The sequence below is a fragment of the Staurois parvus genome, unplaced genomic scaffold (assembly GCF_062004578.1).
Source record: "Staurois parvus isolate SC_StPar_1 unplaced genomic scaffold, SC_StPar_1.0 ptg000233l, whole genome shotgun sequence".
NCBI classification, from domain to species: domain Eukaryota; kingdom Metazoa; phylum Chordata; class Amphibia; order Anura; family Ranidae; genus Staurois; species Staurois parvus.
Window position 1 is genome coordinate 222,728 of NW_028318029.1, and position 19,821 is coordinate 242,548.

General features: G+C 41.2%; 1 protein-coding gene across 3 annotated transcripts in view; it reads right to left on the minus strand.

Moving 5' to 3' along the window:
- The window catches only part of TMTC4 (transmembrane O-mannosyltransferase targeting cadherins 4), a 186,354-nt gene that overhangs the window by 104,510 nt on the left and 62,023 nt on the right, over positions 1-19,821 (minus strand). For all 3 annotated transcript variants that reach the window (XM_089679945.1, XM_089679946.1, XM_089679947.1), the window contains 5 exons: positions 19,461-19,622; positions 16,771-16,973; positions 12,207-12,378; positions 4,934-5,065; positions 947-1,026 (listed from right to left, as the gene is read on the minus strand). In XM_089679945.1, the coding sequence (XP_089536071.1) occupies positions 947-1,026; positions 4,934-5,065; positions 12,207-12,378; positions 16,771-16,973; positions 19,461-19,622 (749 nt within the window). The remainder of the gene's footprint in view (positions 1-946; positions 1,027-4,933; positions 5,066-12,206; positions 12,379-16,770; positions 16,974-19,460; positions 19,623-19,821) is intronic.

Genomic DNA, 19,821 nt, shown 5'->3' on the forward strand with positions numbered 1-19,821 from the left:
ACGACTGGCTCCTACAAATGTGCAGGAGTGATGTCATATTGTGCCGGCCAATAAAGAGGCCTGAAGACCGGCACTCCGAAGAAGGTGGTGCCAGTGAAGGACCATTGGACAGGTGAGTATTAATACCTTTAGTTCTGCTTTAAGTCAAACTATAAAGATTTTCAGCATTTATTCACTCTACTCTAAAAACTGGTAAAAGCAAATATAAAAACAAACAGTTACACCCGCTTAAGTGCCTTGACATAATTGAGATTAATATTTACAATATTCCCAAATGTGTCAAGAGACTATGATAATAAACCCTACATAAACCTGATGAAGTGATACTCTGGAAGCCCCAGGTACGAAGGAAATAATCCCACATAAGTGGTACATAAACTGTTCCTGTTTTACGTGTAGTCTTCTCTCCTCCAGAGCCTTTCAAAGCACATAGATCTAATGGCACTTCTCAACTTCCAGGAGGTGTGCTTCTGACATCACACACTGCACCTCATGGAGCAGAGCATAATTTGACATAATATGAGTGGAGGGAATAGGCACATCCCCTCTACAGTGTCTCACTGGGAAACAGTTTGAATCTATCAATCACCTGCTGTGTGCTAGAGAAGGAGCGGGAGGGGCAGCAGCTGTCACCATGAGGATCCACACTAGGTGTTACAGATTGAGGCAAGTACATTTTATGTGAGGATATGCAAGGTTCATTTTTCCTTTCAAAAATGTATAACTACTTTATGGTGATGTACAGTAATTGTTTCGTTTTGATTGTATTTCATCTATTTTAGAGTGCCATTCAACATGAAATTTGACAGCAAAGGGAATTGTGATTCAGATGCTAAAAGTCTGCAAAAGAGAAAAACATACTAACACTGTCTGAAATGTGTTATGTAAAGGCTGTCTTCCATATTATCGATTACTATTGTTAAAAAATGAAAACCCATAATGTTACCTTACAGCCTCTCTGTAGAATTTAATGGCTTCTGTTTGCTGGCTGCGATCTGCTAAATTTTTACCTACATTGTAGTGCACCTGCAAATAATCAAACATATCTCAAATTTGACAATTCATACACTCTAAGTTGTTAAATATTTGTACATATAAATCCCATTATCAGACTTGTGATACACACTGTATATTGTACGTACATACTTTCATTGGTGCTTTCATTCAGTACATTACCAGCTTTAAACCAACTGCCGCTTGCTTGGGCACAAACAAAACAGCAATAGTCCACAGTTAATGCATAAAAATTCACAAACTGACACTCATTTGCTTGAGAGATCTCCAGTCAAGCACCCTTTGCACCACTAGACAGGATTAGAAGTAAAAAAGCCTGATTAATTGGCACTCTTGTTTATTTAACTGCTTAGTTTGAGATGTGGTTTGGCGACCAGGAACATTGGCTGCTGCTTCCATGACCAGAAGAAAATGATTGAAAACAGTGTTACAGTGTTCTAGAACAATTGGGTATGGGTTATTCTGTTGAAGATCCATTATCTTTTTCTTTCTCCCAAAAAACTGCTTATGTTCTCTAAGCTAGGTTAGGCAAAGAAAACAAAATAAGCCTATTCTTGTGTTCCAAAACTCAATTGCAGTTTCATACGATATTGCGTGTTTTGCAAATTAGGACATAAAGTGTTCCAAATGTTGGTATACTATCTGTATTGGTAGCAAAAATAAATAAAAAGCCCCTTCTCTGTGTGATGGGTTTGTTTATAACACTGTAGCGGTCATGTCCTTCACCATCCCTCAACTGAATACTATTCATTTTTCTAACATTTCACACAATAACATTACAAAAGCAGCCCTGCACACTATCAAATACAAGTTGTGCTTTACCAGTAACAAAGTAAACACTCTGTGAGAGGCCCCCTAAAAATGAGGTTGATACTGTTTAGCTAAATGTCTCTTAGACCTCATTCAGACAGCTGATAAGGGTCATCTGCTTTCCAAAATTTGTGTATACTATATATGCAGTGGCTATAGCACAGGTGTTCAGGATTGTGGCCAGCAGCCTGTACAAATCAATGGCAGACTTACAGATGTTACGGCTGGTCAAATGTAACCATGTATCAAGCTGTTGCATAAAATTAAGGACAGATGAGTGGAAAAAAACCTGAAAAACAAATAAAATAAATAAAACTGGTCTACCATACTGCCAGTACTTGTCTCTCTGGGGACCAGTATTGCTTGCTTAATTACAATATTGATCTATGTAGTGTAGCAATACTCCTAACCGCAGAGCTGAATACTCTCCCTCTGCTTGGTTATTTCATGAAAATTTCCCACAACAAAGGGCGGACTGACAACTCATGGGGCCACCGGGCAATAAGAGTTAATGGGTCCCCCTGTGTCTCCACTTACACTAAAGCCAAAGCCACACCCACACAACACCCCACCTACATATTGCAGCTGAGCTGCATATAAAGGGCATTAAAAAGAATTTAAAAAATAAAACGTTGTGGGGTCCCCCCTCCATTCATACCAAGCCCTTTGGGTTTGGTATGGGTTTTGAAGAGACCCCCCCATGCCAAAATTAAGAACAAATGGAGTGGGGTCCCCCCCCCAAGATCCATACCAGAGCCTTATCCGAGCATGCAGCCCGGCAGGTCAGGAAAGGGGGGAGGATGAAAGAGCGCTCCCCCCTCCTGAACCATATCAGGCCACGTATGCCCTCAACATGGGGGGGTTCCCCCCCTAAGCACCTTGTCCCCATGTTGATGGGGACAAGGACCTCTTCCCCACAACCCTGGCCTGTGGTTGTGGGGGTTTGCGAGCAGGGGGCTTATAGAAATCTGGAAGCCCTCTTTTGCCCCCAGATCCCGGCCACCCCCCCACGTGAATGAGTATGGAGTACATGGTACCACTACCCATTCACACAAAAAAAAAAAGTGTAGTGTGAAAAAAGACAGGAGACAGTCTTTAACAAGTCCAAAGTAGATCCAATGTCAATCACGATGCCCGACGTTGCCGCTACCCGAAAAAAAAAACTGTCTCCTGTCTTTTTTCACACTACACTTTTTTTGTGAATGGGTAGTGGTACCATATATCCCATACTCATTCACATGGGGGGGTCTGGGATCTGGGGGCCCCTTACTAAATGGGGCTTCCAGATTCCGATAAAACCCCACCCACAGACCCCCAAAACCATGCCCAGGGTTGTGGGGAAGAGGCCCTTGTCCCCATCAACATGGGGACAAGGTGCTCTTGGAAGGGGGGGGGAGCCTTCTCTGCCCCAAACTCCCCCCCCCATGTCGAGGGCATGTGGCCTGGTATAGTTCTCGCTCACTAGTCCCCCTTCCTGACCTACCGGACTGCATGCTCGGATAAGGGTCTGGTATGGATGGACCCCCACGCCATTTGTTTTTTAAATTTTGGCGTGGGGGTTCCCCTCAAAATCCATACCAGACCGGAAGGGCTTGCTATGGATGGAGGGGGGGACCCCATGCCATTTTTTAAATTATTTTCTTAATTATTTTTTTAATTTCTGGCAATTCTTTCTTTTACATTCAGCTGTCAGTGGGAAATCCTACTGACAGCTGAAACATGCACGCAAGGTTTTCACTACTAAAATGCCACATGACTTGATAAGAAGCTATGAGCCCAACCCGACTTTAACAGCTTGTTTATTAGATGAGAATGTCCCTCAATTTTGGCCACCTTAATAATTAAATGATGGCCAGGTGAGGTGTTGAAATGCATGTACTCCATGGTACAGTGTGCATCTGTCTGCCCCAGGAAGGAGGCCCACAGCAGCCAAGAATGGAGCAGACTATGCTTATAGCTGCATCAACATAAGGAATAGTAGTCTGCACTATAATCTGGCTTTGCTCACATGGCTGCAAACGGAACAATGTTGCAAATACCACCACTGGCACTCTGCAGGCAGATTGATACATAATGGTAAATGTTTAAATTTTAACCCTTTGAACAGGCTTACAAGATGCATATGTACTTCCTGTATACAACAACATACACAGATACACACTGCTTAGGCTGCATGAAGTGTTAAAATACTTAATAGGAACACATGACAAAAAAAAGTATTAAGCAATAGTAACAAACTGCAACGGGGCTGCCCCTGGGCTGTAACAGAAATTATGTACTACCAAAGGAGGGTTCTATGGGTGACAAATGAAAAGTGTATATTGCTTTAAGAACAAAATTATCCACACCGCTTTGTAAAGTTGGGAAAACTGTAATGTGTCAATCACAAGCTGTGTGCTGGAGCGCCCTCCCCTGCCACCTTTTTTCTCGTTGTCAGGAAAACTTGTCAGAAGTGACTCATGTACTGTAGATAGCAGAGGAACAGGGCAACAGACAGAAATGACACTAAGGGCACTGGATTGAGAGAGGTACACACTATATAGGGATATGCTTTGTTCATATTTCATGGTTGAGGCTTACAATCACTTGAACGAGCAAAGTGCAGTAGCTTAATAAAATAAATCTGATTAGATTAAACTGAAAATTGACTACCCTTTGCAAAATATATTTGCTTTGAGCTACAGGTTTCAGAACAAAAGGGCTGTTAAAAGTAAACCCAAAAGATTTAAAGCAGAAATAAAGATTTATTTTTCGATAGAGTAAGGAAGGATTATAACCCCTGTAAGTTTTTTTGCCATCTGTGTCCCTTTTAGAAGATTTCCCTTTACTTCCTGTCTCATAGTTAACACAGGAAGTGAGAGAAAATCCCTCTAGTGAGGGAATCCCTGGTTGTCACAAAAACTAGTATCCCCATTCGAAGATATCCCTGCTATTCCTGTTTTTGGGACACCATAAATTTGCGATTTTATTTTACTTTCACTTTTAGTGATAATGGTAAACAGGACTAATAGAGATGGAAAATCTCCCTAATGGGGGTACAGACAACAATACAAACCTGACAGATGTTTCAATCTCTCTCCACTCCACCGAGTGCAATCAGTATACTTACTTTAGCATTTAATGGACAAACAAAAAGGGCACTTTGAAAGAGAAGTTCTTCAGATTTCCACTCGTTACTTCTCTGGACACAGCGTATCATGTTGGTGGCCAAAAGTCCCAATACCGTCAGAGTCAAAATTTTCTTTAAAAAAAAAAAATTATGAGAAACAATGACAACTTACAAGTTTTGTTTATGTTTTAATAAATTTGATACAACAGCGTACTATAAAGCTGTACATCTCCTGCACCTCTGTAAAAGTGTAAATCTAAATGACAGGAACCCACTAGAAAGAATAGTCCCTGAATCTAAGACAACAAATTTGTATATACATGGTACTAGAAAAAAAGGGTATTTTGACTTATCTGTAATTTCCATATCTTAACAGTACATGATGGATATTTGTAGACCCTGGGTTACAGCCTGCTACCTTCAGGTAACTGGACACACTCCCTGGAGGCACCCTTCCCCACTCCGCGAGACCTTTTTTTTTTTAGCAAACAATTCAGGATACAGGAACAGGACTGAGGGGGTGGCCTGTGCTATACTTCAAAATAAGGAATTTAAGATAATAGCAATTTTTATTTACCTGTAATCGTACAGCACAAGACACAAGCTGGATATTCATAGACCCTGGGATATCCCCAAGCAATGATTCAGAGGGGTGGGCAACAAGGCAAACAGAACAGTGCCAACAGGCTCAAAAAAACAAGGGTCAGTGACCCAATTTCAACTGGAGTGCCACTGAAAGGCTGATTTGAAAAGACCTGCACATCCACCTGGTAGAATTTGAAGACGGTATGAACCGAATACCAGGTGGCAGACTTACACAGATGGGCTTGATGTTGGAAAGCCCAGAAAAATTCCACTGATCTGGTGGAATAAGCATGTGGAGGTACTGGGACTGCATTGTCCACAGGAACATATGTCTTCACAAGGAGTTGGCTTATTTACCTAGCAAAAGTAGATTTAGAAGAAGGGTGTTATTGACAAGACCCTAGATAGAGGCTGACCCTGACAGCTCTGACAACATTCAAACAGCTGAGGACAAGGACCTCATTAAGGTGGAAGGATAAGACTACCTTAGTTAGGAAGGAGAGTCATGAACACAAGATCAATTTATTCTGGTAAAGAATCAGGAAAGGCTCCTGGCAGAATAGAGCCGATAACTCAGACATATGCCTGACAGACGTGATAGCCACCATGAAGGCCACTTTGCAGGATAGATCACCCAAGAAGAGCTACCTAGTAGGTTCAAAAGGACAGTTTCTGCAGGGCAGAAATAACAAAATTTAAATCCCAAGGAAGCACAGGCCATTTTAATGGGGGTCCAATCCTTGACTAAAAGCTCTAACAAGGAAAAGTGAGGCCAAAGCCTTCTGGAATAGGATGGATATGACCAAAACCTCACCCTTAAGACTACGTAAGGCCAAATTCTGGTCAAGCCGCAGCTGTAGGGAGACCAGAATATGGGCTATAGAGTCATCTCTGGGGTTGAAGAGCCTGTGTTCATACCAGGAGAAAGATAATTTCCAGATATAGTAGTATCCTTTGTGAAGTGGCTTTTCTGGCTCTGAGTAAGGTAGGTATGACGGATTCACAGATACCTGTCCTTCAAGACCTGGGCTTCAACAGCCATGGCATTAAAGCAGGTAAATGAGAAACTGGATGGACCAGTGGGCCTTGAGACAGCAGATCTGGCCTATTTGGATGAGGTCAAGGGCCATCTCCAAGAATCTTGAGTATGTCTGTGAACCAGGATCTTCTGGGCCAGTTTGGCGCACTGAGAAACACGGATTTATTTTCTCTATTTTGCAAAGCAATGGAGAAAAGATCCACACTGAAGGAAAGGCCTGAATGGAGTGCGGGGAATTACCAGGGTATCTGACTTCAGTGCTAGAGGATCCTTGGTTCTGGGCACACAGAGGGATAAATTACTTTTGAACCTGGAGGCCAGGATGTCTGGAAGTCCCCCCATTTCTTACATAAGAGACTGAAGATGTCGGGATGAAGGGACCACTCGCACTGATTCATGTGGTGATGGCTGAGAAAACCTGCCTGTCAACTGTCCATTATCAGAATGTGAATAGTAGAGATTATTGGACACTGGTTCTTCTCCCAGAGGAGAATCAGACCCACTTCCTTTAAGGCTGCTTGACTCCTAGTACCCCCTAATGGTTGAGATTGGCCACTGATGTAACACTGTCTGACTGCACCCCGATTGGGTGTCCCTGAAGAAGAGGGGCCCAGTAGGGCAAAGCTAACATTATTGCCCTGAGCTCCAGGATGTTGATAGGGAGCTTTGCTTCCCTTGGAGACCAGATTTCCTGATCTGTTATCACCTTCAATGAGCATGGAATTTCTTCAGTACAGAAAAAGAAAAAAAAAACTCGAGAGGGAGTGTAATTGTGCCAGGCCAACAGCAGGTTGTGCTGAAGAGGCCTACAATGGAACTGAGCATAAAGAAAAGTCTTAAATGGGGCTACCAAAAAGGCCCAAGACCCTCATGGAGAATCTCACTGGGGATGTCTTTTTGATCTTAAGGTCCAAGCATGTGATCTAAGGGACACAAGTTTGTCTGCCAGAAGGTTGTGCTTTGGCCGTGTCCATAATGAAGAATCTAAATAGTCAACTGGACCTTTGCAGATAGTTCTGATGAGGATGAATCTTTCATAAGACAACGGTCTAGGTACCCTATTACCTGAATACCCTGAGTTCTTAGTAGGGCAAACGAGTGCAAACACCTTTGTAAACAATTTGGGAGCTAGAGATAGGCCAAATGGCAGTGCAACAAATTGAAAATTTGGCTCCTACAATGAAGCACAGAAACCGCTGATGAGGTGGGTAAATGGGAATGTGCAGGTAAGCATACTGGATGTCTACTGATACAAGATATTTCTCTTGTCTGATAGAGACAATTACCGACCTTGCTGATTCCATGCAAAAGTTTGGAATATACAGGGATTAGGGATTTTAGGTCTAGAATAGGATAAACCTGTCCTCTAGAGTAGGGGTCTCCAAACTTTCTAAACAAAGGGCCAATTTACTTCCCCCTCAAACTTTTGCGGGGGTGAACTGTGGCCAGTAGGAGTACAAAATGCCCATCGGTTGGAGTAAAGAGTGCCATAGGCTTGGTGTTTAGTGGGAGTAAAAAAATTGCATCATTGGGGTCAGTGGGTGTAATAGTGCCCCATCATTGGTCTCAGAGGGAGAGATAGTTCCCCATCTCTGGTGTTGGTGGGAGGAATAGTACCCCATAGTTGGTGTCAGTGGGAGGAATAGTGCTTCATTTTTGGTATCGGTGGAATAAATAGTGCCCCAAGGGTCTGATAAAAGCAAGCAAAGAGCCACATCTGGCCCAGGGGCCACAGTTTAGAGACCCCTGCTCTAGAGGAAGTTGAATAACCGCTCCATGAAGAAAAAGGTGGTTCAGGGCAGATAACAAATCTGGTGCTTATTTAGATTTTGACTGGTTTGAGAGAAGAAATGTTGTAGTGTTTGAAACTATTTTTTAACCCTTGGAAACAACCGATTTAGCCTATAGGTAGAGAGTGAAAGGCAAAGTTTGTAATTGTTCTACCAGAACTTTATACCGGAATACATGATCCTGTTAATTGTCCAATTAGCTGCAGTTTAACAGAGATTGCAGCACTACCTAGTTGCAAAGCCGGGCCTGCATAAGCAAAGAGAGCTTTCAAGAGCATGTAAAATTTTCTGTCTGTACAACTTTTAAAAAAGATACATCTTCTATAGCGACAGTAAGATGTTTACGTAAAACAGATAAGATAGGGTCAACTACAAGAGCAGTTCAATTTTTAGGGATAATTTTCCATAATGCAGCAGCATCCACACACATAGGACACCCAATATTAGAGGTGATTTATTCTTACAAAGCAATATACCTTTGCACACTGGTACTGGCTAACATGACCCAAGTACTGATCGAGAGGGACAGGGGAGGGGCAAATGAGGATGCTGTGCAGGCACCGGACATCCTCCTTATCAACCAATTATATCAGTGCTTGTTAGGATGCCAGTGGCTGGCCCACTTGGTGCCCAAGGCTGCAATGCTGCACAATGAAAACATATGGCTTGTGTAACAAAAAGGCAGGCTTGATTCAAGGCATCCCTGAGGAACCCGGAAGGCACCCCAGGGTACCTAGGTACCCAGGTTGAAAAAGGCTGGGCTACAGTATTAATCTAATAACAGCACAATCTGGTTTTATCTGTCCATGTTGCTGGTCCCTTTATATGTCAAGGCTTTGACCATCATGGTGGGCATATCCCAAGAGGGGTTTTCAGGGTATGGGAACCATAGGAATGGACCAAGGTACCTTGTGGCTAACTACATACCTAGCACTCAGTGCCAAGGTGAGTGGCCATGAAGGATTGAGTGCTCGAAGGCCACACAATGTGGGATCCAGGTACAGTTCCTATGGTATTATCAAGGTTACACCAACCTGGATGCTGTGCTTCTAATAGAAAGCAGTAAAAAGTTGATTGAAGAATCCAAAATAAAATAAAGAACACGAGTTAAGCATAGAAAACTTCTCCAAAAGGGAGAAGAGGTCCATTACCTACGGAAACCACCAAAAAAATTAAGGTCTCAGATTGGGGTAGGGTTACAGGGGTACACCCAACCAGGTTCTGCGATCTCTCAACTTACGGAGACCATTGCAAAACTGAACCAATACCAACACTGAAAATATACAAATATAGCCAAAACCTTAGATCTTAGTTATATATTACTTTATTTTGGTATTTTGGCTACCTTTCTGCCCTTTATTTTTATGCAAAAAGATTACAGAATATCTACTCATCATGATTAAAAAGCAACTCCGGTTTACATGAAAAGTCAGTGAAATAGGAAAGCTATGCAAGAAACACTGCTACTGCTAAAGTCAAAGTCTATTGAACTTGCTGTTGAGGCTCAATGTTCTGTGAGACTTCTCAAGAGGGAGCAGTAACCTGCTTCTTGACCAACTGCAGAAAGGACTAGACAAAAACCAGAAGAGATGGGCCATCAGTTTTGTATGTATGTGTAAGCACAGGGGGAATTTGTTGTAAGGCGTAGGGGAGAGGAGCACTGCAACTAAAAGGAGAGGCTACTTCTTGTGGTTTCTGAGACATTTTTGGAAAGTGCATCTAAACTTTGTCACTATAGTAAATTTTTTAAGTCAGCATGCCTATAAAAGAACAGCCTAAAATATACTTTTCCTGCTGCCTGTGCTGCAAAACACCCCTCCAATCACCCCAAAAATTTCTGCTGAAGTCATCCTTAATGGCATGAAGGTCAGCAGGAAGATCGAGCAAAAGTTGTGGAGGACTCAGGAGGCTGACACTCCTAGAAGTGTCAGTTTCCCTGCAGACCTTGGCAGTAGATTTCTCAGAATCGGACTAGTGTAAGGCAATGAAGACAGCAAGAAATGTAAGTATTGAACATGTTTTTTTTATTTAGTTTACATCTAACTACCCTCTGATCTGATCCACGTAGACAGAGAAGGACAGATCCCCTTTTGCTTTTAATTAGCAGACCAGATTGGATCGTAGGTAGGCAGGTTTAAAGGGGTGAATGAAAAACAGACAGGCAGACATGATCAGACCCCCTTTGTATGAGAGGAGTCTTACACTAAATGTTTCCTTTTTATCTTGTGGAGATATAATATTTACTGAAGTTCACTTCACCTCTAGTCTGCTAAAAAAAAATAAACAAAAAAAAAAAGAAAAAAAAACCCCCCACAACCCTGATCTTAAACAAACAAGAGTTATTTTAATGCCACAATACTATTAAATCCTAAATTATTATGTTATTGCTTTAGTAATCTGGGTAGTTTCTAACCCTCTTTCCAGTATATTTAGATGGCAGTGGAACAGAACAATCCTATGATAAGGTCCAATTAAAAAAAAAAAGAAAAGAAAAAAACAAAATGCTTACCATTACATATTTAAACGAGAAGTATGGGCTTATTTTTTCTCCCAATTTTACTTACCTAGGTGGATGCAGGATCGGTCCGATGCTGCATCTGTCCCCCGCCGGCTCTAAGTGTGAGAACTCAGCGATCACATGACACAAGTTCACAGCTGCTATGAGCAGAGAGCAGTGACTGTCAGCCACCGCTTTCAGCTCCCCCCCCCCCCCCCAGCGCTCACTGGAGAACTGGGCCGTGGAGGGGGAGGGAGCGGCTGGCTCAGGCTCTCAGCGGATTGCTGAGAGGCTAAGCCAGGTGCCGCTTCAGACTCTGGGGTGGATCCTGACTTTGAAGTCGGGATTTTCCCCCAGCCTGGATCAGCTGAGTGATGTCAGCTGACAGCAGGCTTCAACAGACTGCACTCCTGTGATCCACAGAAGTACAGCCAAATGAGCTTTGGCTGTACTTCTCCTTTAACAGATCAAACGGGAGCAAATAAGAAAAGTTAATTGTTAGGGTATACATATCCATTAAGACAAAGATGTGAGGAAATTGTCTGTTTATGGTGCAGCTGAGACCTAGATGACCACAGGATTTGTAAGCATACATAAGTCTAACAGAAAAGTCATTTGCTTATTTATTGATATCATTAGTATGAAAGGGATTATGAATTCAAAATAATCGACAAATGTATTTAAATTTTGCCGCCTTCGGAAAACACAGACCATGCTCTACCTATGGTCTCCCAGCTGCACATTAAATACAGCGGACCCCAACATAATGTGAATACTTAAGTGCCCAGTTATACCAGTGAGATTTCAGGTGCGATTTGCACATTGAAACCGCATCTGAAATCGCATCTAATGAATGCGAATGTCAGTATCTTAACATGTGCAATTTGCTGCACTGCGGTTCTTGCATTACTTTTTCTGCAGTTTTGTTGCAAGTTCACATCCATAGAATATAATGGAAATCGCAATGCAAATCACAAGAAATTGTTGAAAATCTTCACAAGTAGCAATCAAGTCTTCAGAAATCGCACCTGAAACAGCAGTGAATTTTTTTTTTAAATCACAGTGGTGTGACCGGTGACTAAAGTAGGAATACTGGAGCATGTAAACTTGATGAGGTTTGGTTAGTGAACATGTAAAGTACAGAACAATAGATAATTAAGGATATTTCATAAAGGAAATAAATGCGCAAAGTGCAATTACCCACTGAAGAATATCTGACCTAACAAAAGAAATATGGTTGCTAGGGGTTACTGATAATTTTAAACTTCTTGTTTGCACTTTGCATTAAAATAAACTGATTATCAGCAACAATGATGAAAATGTTTCCTTGGTATGATGAAACTATAGCTTTAGAAGTCCTACCTTTTTAATATATTGTCTACAGACTCTACTGTAGCCATAAGTGAGCAACATACAGTAGCCAACACTAGGCAGATAAAGAACCCGTTCAGCAACTGCAAATCCAACTCTGAAAAATAAATTACTGGCAGGGAGAAAAGGTATGACGAGAAATCCTAGCCCCATGGTGACAATCCTGTGGGGGAAACATGAACACTGATCAGGAAATAAACAGAGGCAGTGAGGTCAGCGTTTTTACTGTTTGTCTAATGTAGGATTGAAAAATCAAGGTTTACATGGACAATGACACTTTTATTAATGTTAGCTCTTTTTGGAGCACCGTGGTAAAATCAACACTAGAACATTATTAATTCAGGGCACTGTATTTCTTTAAAATGATGAACATAAAACAAAATCCAACATGTGGGAGCAGCACAACTGTAGATGGGTTACACTTCTAACATGATAATGTGGCTAAAATTGTTGAAAGATTTGTCTTTACTGCCACGGTTATTAAATTTTTACCTTAAATATTTGAGTAGACAGTCATGTTTTATGCTACGTTCAAGGCACACTGTCTTTAGAAACCCCGAAACACTATTGTTTACAACATAGCATTATTATAGATGGTGTTTAGGTTTACATGTAAGCATGCATGTGTCATACCTGTGGGATCCCGGGGAACGGGGAAAGTAGGCAGCGCTACTACATTGATTTTTACTAGCTTCCAAGTGTCAAGCAGCTACCCAATGCTCAAAATGAGCACCAAACAGGGAACACTTTGCAAAGCTAAGGTTTATAGCGCCTCTGTTTCTTTACAACGTTACAGTATACTGTATTTAAATTGCTGCATTCTCTTCTATTAATGTTTACGTAAAAGCATTTTTTGGTTAATTTTAGTGGGGGAAGGGAGAGGGATTAAACCCCACTGTCATATTTTTATTGCTGCCTATACCCCTCTGCTGGGGAGATTCATCATTATTTTTCTAGTAACCATTGTCAATGAAATAGGAAGTGAAAGAAAAGAAATCCAAAATTTTAGAGTTGCCACCAGAGCAAAAGGTGAGAGCAACTCATCCAATGAAGACAGACGTTCAGGTGACAACTCACCCTTACCTCACTTCCCGCCACTTTGATAAAATTTGTTCTGTTGTGTCTCCTGCACAGGAAGTGAATGGAAATCACCCCAAAGGGACACAGAATAAGCAAAAGATAACCTGATAGGGATTTCACCCTTCCTTACATACTTTATCTAATTTAAAAAAATTGGCTCTACATACATTTTAGCTAATACATTACATAAAGAGTATCCCACCAAAATGAATAGGCTTTAAAAGATGAGTGCACTTTCACAGGTACTCTTATTCTTCCTCCTTCTTCTTGCCTAGGACTTGACATAAAGTGACTGCAAAGCCTGAAGGTGTTTTTTACCTGCGTTCTATTCATACCTTCAGTATGCAGCTCCCCCTGCAGCCCCTCCAATACTTGTCCGAGCCCAATTCCAATCCAGCTATGTGCATAAGAGTGGCTGCTGTCCCGGCTCTCTGCCTCATCACTGGCTCAATCACAGTGAGTGAGGAGGGAGTAGGACCGAAGCCAAGCCCCATTCTGTGTTTCTTGTGAGCACACAAAGTGGGGCTTGGGAACAAGTACGCATGAGTGCCCCAAGAGCGCGTGCCTTGCTTGGGGGTACTCAGCAGGAGGGAGGAGCCAGGAGCTGCTCTGTGCAAAACAATTGCACAGAGCAGGAAATTATGACGTTATTTAACATTTTTTTTTTAAATAGCCTATAATATCACTTTAAAAGTAACCTAATCTTTTCCTTCCCATATATACTTGCCCAAATATCAGTACCAAAATCTTTAATTCTATTGCCTGCGCCTACACAGTTGATCCCTTTAGACTCACTGGGACTATTCTTATGTGTGCATGTAAATATGATCAAATGTAAATATTAATATGAACATTTTAAAAACACTTGTCTGTAGTTATAGCTTATAATCTTACATAGTACAGTATCTACATGGGGCAGCCATATTTGCTTATTACAAAAACACAATTAGGCAGCACACAAGTAAGCAGGGATCTTCCCAAGATTAGTAGGTGGGAAGATCTTTGCCTGTCCTCGAATAAGTCACTAATGGAACAGACCATCTATAATATTTGGTTGATGATGACAGCGATACAAACTAGATACTTTGATCCTTTCTTCACACAGAGAAAAGGATTGGACTATGCTTTTACAGAAATTATCCTGCTTCTCTTAATGTCCCCCTGAATGCAGGCCAGGTACTGAGCAGGCATCTTGAGCGATGGTCAAATCAATTTAATTTCTTTGAATACAAGTCTGTCTGTTCAGCCTGACTTAAAACAATACAATGTGTAGATGACTAAAGCTAGCCATAGATGATTTGAATCTGGGTGGGTTCAGCAGGGACCGTCCACAATTCAAACCATGTATGGGCAGGTTGAATGTACCCAAGTTGATTGATCACTCAACTTGGATACAACTAGCCTGTCGGATTTTACAAGCGATTATTGCTAGTGGCTATTACAGCCGCTAGCAGCATTCACTCTGTTGTCCTGGCGAGGACGCCTTCCTCTCCTCCCCCCCCGACGGGAGAACACAATGGCTCAGCGGGAGGGATTCCCCCATCAACATCGACTGTGTTCATGAGGGAATTGAACTATTTTCTTTCCTGCAACCCATGGATGTAGGAATGAAAATCGATCTATGGCTGGCTTAAAACTTTTATATTAGTAAAGTCAATAATCCAGTTTCTAATTTCTGTATCTGACATACAGACAGCTATTAATTATAAGTCTGTATATTAAATATACACCATATTGCCAAATGTATTGAGATCTCTGTCTTTACATGCACATAAACTTTCATGGTATCCCAGTCTTAGTCTGTAGGGTTCAATATTGAGTTGGCCCACCCTTTTCAGCTATAACAGCTTCAACTTTTCTGGGAAGGCTGTCCACAAGGTTTAGGAGTGTGTCTATTGGAATGTAGAACCATTCTTCCAGAAGCGCATTTGTGAGGTCAGGCACTGATGTCAGACGAGAAGGCCTGGCTTGCAATCTCTTCTCTAATTCATCCCAAAGGTGTTCTATTGGGTTGAAGTCAGGACTCCGTGCAGGCCAGTCAAGTTCCTCCACCCCAAACTCGCTCATCCATGTTTTTATGGACCTTCCTTTGTGCACTGGTGCGCAGTCATGTTGGAACAGGAAGGGGCTATCCTCAAACTGTTCCCACAAAGTTGGGAGCATGAAATTGTCCAAAAAGGCTTGGTATGCTGACGCCTTAAGAGTTCCCTTCACTGAACTCAGGGCCAAGCCCAACCCCTGAAAAACACCACCACACCATAATCTCCTTTCCTGGCAACCACCAAACCCAGACTCGTCCATCGTACTGCCAGACAGCGAAGCGTGATACATCACTTCAGAGAACATGTCTCCGCTGCTCTAGAGTCCAGTGGTGGCGTGTGTTACACCACTGTATCCGACACTTTGCATTGCGCTTGGTGATGTAAGGCTTGGATGCAGCTGCTCAGACATGGAAACCCATTCCATGAAGCTCTCTATGCACTGTTGTGCTAATCTGCAGGCCACACGAAGTTTGGAGGTCTTTAGCTATTGTCTCTGCAGACAGTTGGCAACTTCTTCGCACTGTGAGCTTCAGCATGCGCTGACCCCGCTCTGTCATTTTATGTGGCCTACGATTTCGTGGCTGATTTGCTGTTGTTCCCAGTTGCTTCCACTTTGTTATAATACCACTAACAGTTGACCGAGGAATATTTAGTATCAAGGAAATTTCACGGATGAACTTATTGCACAGGTGGCAACCTATCACAGCTGAATTCACTGAACTCTTGAGAGCTCACAAATGTTGGCAGAAGCAATCTGCATGCTTAGGTGCTTGATTTTATTCACCTGTGGCCATGGAGGTGATTGGAACACCTGAATCCAATCATTTGGAGGGGTGTCCCAATACGTTTGGCAATATAGTGTATCTGTGAAAACATGAAAAAGCTGGCAAATTAAAATTTGGAATGGACAATTAAAATGTCTTTTAGATAAATATAACTGAAAATATATGTTCAAATTTTCATAAGGGTTACTGCCAAAACTGGATCGTACCATTACTTGTTTTTGTTTTAAGTTTTTATTCTTCTTCCACCAATACCTATGTAATATTTTTTTCTTTGTAAAGTCTTCTGTGCACACTGATCCATTTGCTGTTCTTCACTCTAAGTTTCTGAAGTTTATTAATGGACAGAGGGTCCATACGGAAATTACTGTGTCATCAACCTACATGTGTTAGGCAATAAGAGGTTTTGGGAAGGGACAAAGAAGAGAAAAGGCCCATATTACACCAAATGAACAAAAAGGCCAGACATATACTAGCATGGCACTCTATACAACAGCTGAGCCAGACAAGAGTATGTGTCGTAAAATAAAGCAATAAAATTATGTTACTGATTATTAGCAGTGTCTTGAAATGCAGGTTTCATGAGCTCCTGGCACCCTACTGATAAAAAAAAGCCATGCTTCCATTATTGGAAATACACAGAGATCTCACCTTCTCGTTTGGCCATTATTGGAGAATAAAGCCTGGTACATTAAGCCAAACAAGCAGAACCAAAGTGCTGCTGGTGCCATTATCCGAAAATCACTGAGAGATTTAATAAGAGGTATGCAGCCCATTGACCAATCAAAGCACAGCCACCAGGGGCACAGCAGCAGCCATCCATTTAGGGAATAATAGTAATTATAGTTTATTACCTGTCATTAAGACAAAAAAAAATATATTTCAATGTCTGATATTCAGTGTTAACAGAAACATCAGTACAGGTGCACTTCATATGATACACTTATTTTGCACAAGTTAAAAAGAAAAATCCCCTAATAAAATAGGACAAATTACAATCTGTGAAGCTAGCATCATTTTGAAATTGCAAAGATGCATCATACATATGGATAAAATTGTGTTTTTCATTTAGCAATATATAAACTTTTAGCATCTAATTGAATTCTATGGATAAACAACATCACTTGGGAAAAAGAAGCTGTTAGTTTTCCTCCTTTTTTGTTCTATCAGTTACATGAAGATGATGCTGCATGAGGTTTCTACTGCAATACTAAAGTAGAATGGAAGGCTTCTACTGAAAAAAAAAAAAAAAAGTACAATGGAAGGCAATACTTTTAAAATTTTGGACAGAGCAAGGGATTGTTATAACTCCAGCAAGGTTTTTTGCCATCCGTGTCTCTTTGAGGAGATCTCCATTCACTTCCTGTACCATAGCCACAACAGGAAGTCAGGAAGTGAAGGAAATCCCTGGTAGTTAACCGAACTAATGTCTACAATGAAGGATTCACCCTCTATTTCAATTATGAACACTAATAATTTTGGATTGTCTTTCACTTTTGGTGATAACGGTCACAAGAACAAAGCATTAGTCACTCTAAAGAGGACACAGACAGCAATAAAAACCTGAATTCCAGCTTTTTGTACACTGGCCCAAATAAACTGTGTCCCTCACTAACACGAGGCCATTGGATGTGCTATATAAACTGTATGTAGCCTCAGCTACATACAGCACTGTGTTCTGGGTATGAAGCGAGACCTTCCTGTCTTATACCCAGAACACAATAGAGTCTGTCTCAGCAGCGCCCAGCCACTTACAGAAAGCAACGTTTTCTATCATTGAATACAAAGCTTCCTCCGATTGGCTGAATCAGAGGTTGTGACATCATCAGCTCGCCTCTCTGACTCAACCAATCAGAGGAAGCTTTGTATTCATTGATAGAATACATTGCTTTCTATGATTAGCTGAGCACCACTCAGACAGACTCTATTGTGTTCAGGGTCTGAGACAGGAAGGTCCCAGCTCGCACCCAGAACACAGTGCTATATGTAGCCTCAGCTACATACAAGTTATACAGCACATCGAGTGGCCTCACACGTTCATGAGGCACATAGTTTGTTTGGGTCAGTTTGCCCCAAACAAACTACGTAAAGAGTACCAAAAGCTGGAGTTCAGCTTTACGTTCTTTGCTTGGAGGTACCTCTTGCCATCTTCAGCTTTAAAGCATTACCTTCAAATGTCCCTTTCCTCACACAACACAACTAATATGTTAGTTAATAGCCTCATCACATTTACTTGACTGGTGTGACACCTTACTTTTTGTGATAATGTCAGGTAAAATAACGCAGAGTATAAGAACTCAACAGATCAAGGACACAAATAGCAATGAACCATTCCAGAGTCAGACAAATAGGAGGAGATTTAAGAAAACTGGTGCACTCAGAATCTGGTGCAGCTGTGCATGGTAGTCAATCAGCTTCTACTTCAGCTTGTTTAATTAGGCTTTCACAATAAAATCTAGAAGCTGACTGATTTCTATGCAGAGCTGCACCAGATTTTGCACCATGCAGTTTTAGTAAATCAACCCCATATTGTCATAACATTTTTGTAACCGGAGCTATAGACAATTGGACCTGTGGTACTGAGTCTGCTGCATATATCACCCTAGCATTACAAACAGTCTAACTTGAGATCTGCATGGTGGTACATAAGGATCAGTTCAGAAAACCTTAACACAAAGCTATAAAATTCTCTAGTTCAGCCATGTAACCATAATTTTAATATCTCATCATCGAGTTTTTTGTAAAAATAAGTATACTTATCCTGGTGTGTTAGATTTGCAAATTGAGCCTGTTGTGTTGTATTCTAATCAAGCACACCCAAACTAGTTTAAAATCACAGTCAAAGGAAAAAGTTATTTTAAGAACTATAATAAAATTATTACAGACTTTGTGTAGCTAGTCGGAAAGTACATGCATAGCCTAAATGTCATCACAGCATATCATGCAATCAAAACAAATACACTTGGTTCAACATCAGAACTGGACAATGTACTGTAGCTAAAAATGGCAAATAATCTGTATGCCGTGCTGACTGACAACCAAGACCACTGTAAAAAAATAAAAACTAATACACAAGAACAGTCTCATTTATCAATTAAATGCCCCAGTTTGTGTGATTTCCCAACAACCAGTCAGATGGTTTTTATAGTATGGAAGGATACAATTGGCTGCTTTGGCACAACACAAACTGGCTGTAATCAATCAGTTTTTTACACTTTCAAAATTAATACAAATGGGGACCCGATTAGAAAAAGACATCCACATTAGTCTTTTAATAATATAGCTATCTTGTTAATAAGCCAATGATATGTTAGTGAAAGGAAGTTGTGTTTGATACTCACTCTTACAAATAGGCTATCAGCAAATGATGCCGGGTTGTCAACATCAGTGAATGCTGGTGGTCCAGTGCCCATTATACGCCAGCGTATATAAAGCAGACACATTCCCCCAATTGCCAAGAGGCAAATTCTTGTAAACAATCCCTTTTTTAGAAATGAAAACTTCTGTCAAGGAAAAATAAAACAAAAATGCATCAACTATATTAATGTTTATATAGACCAAATGTGCTTTTATCAATCAAATATAACTCATTCTACCATACATACCCACCACAGTCAGTAAGTAGCCCATAGTATTGTATTTCTACATTTACTAAAAAGAAGTGTGTATCACACCCTTTGGGTTACGCCCATATTTTAGCTC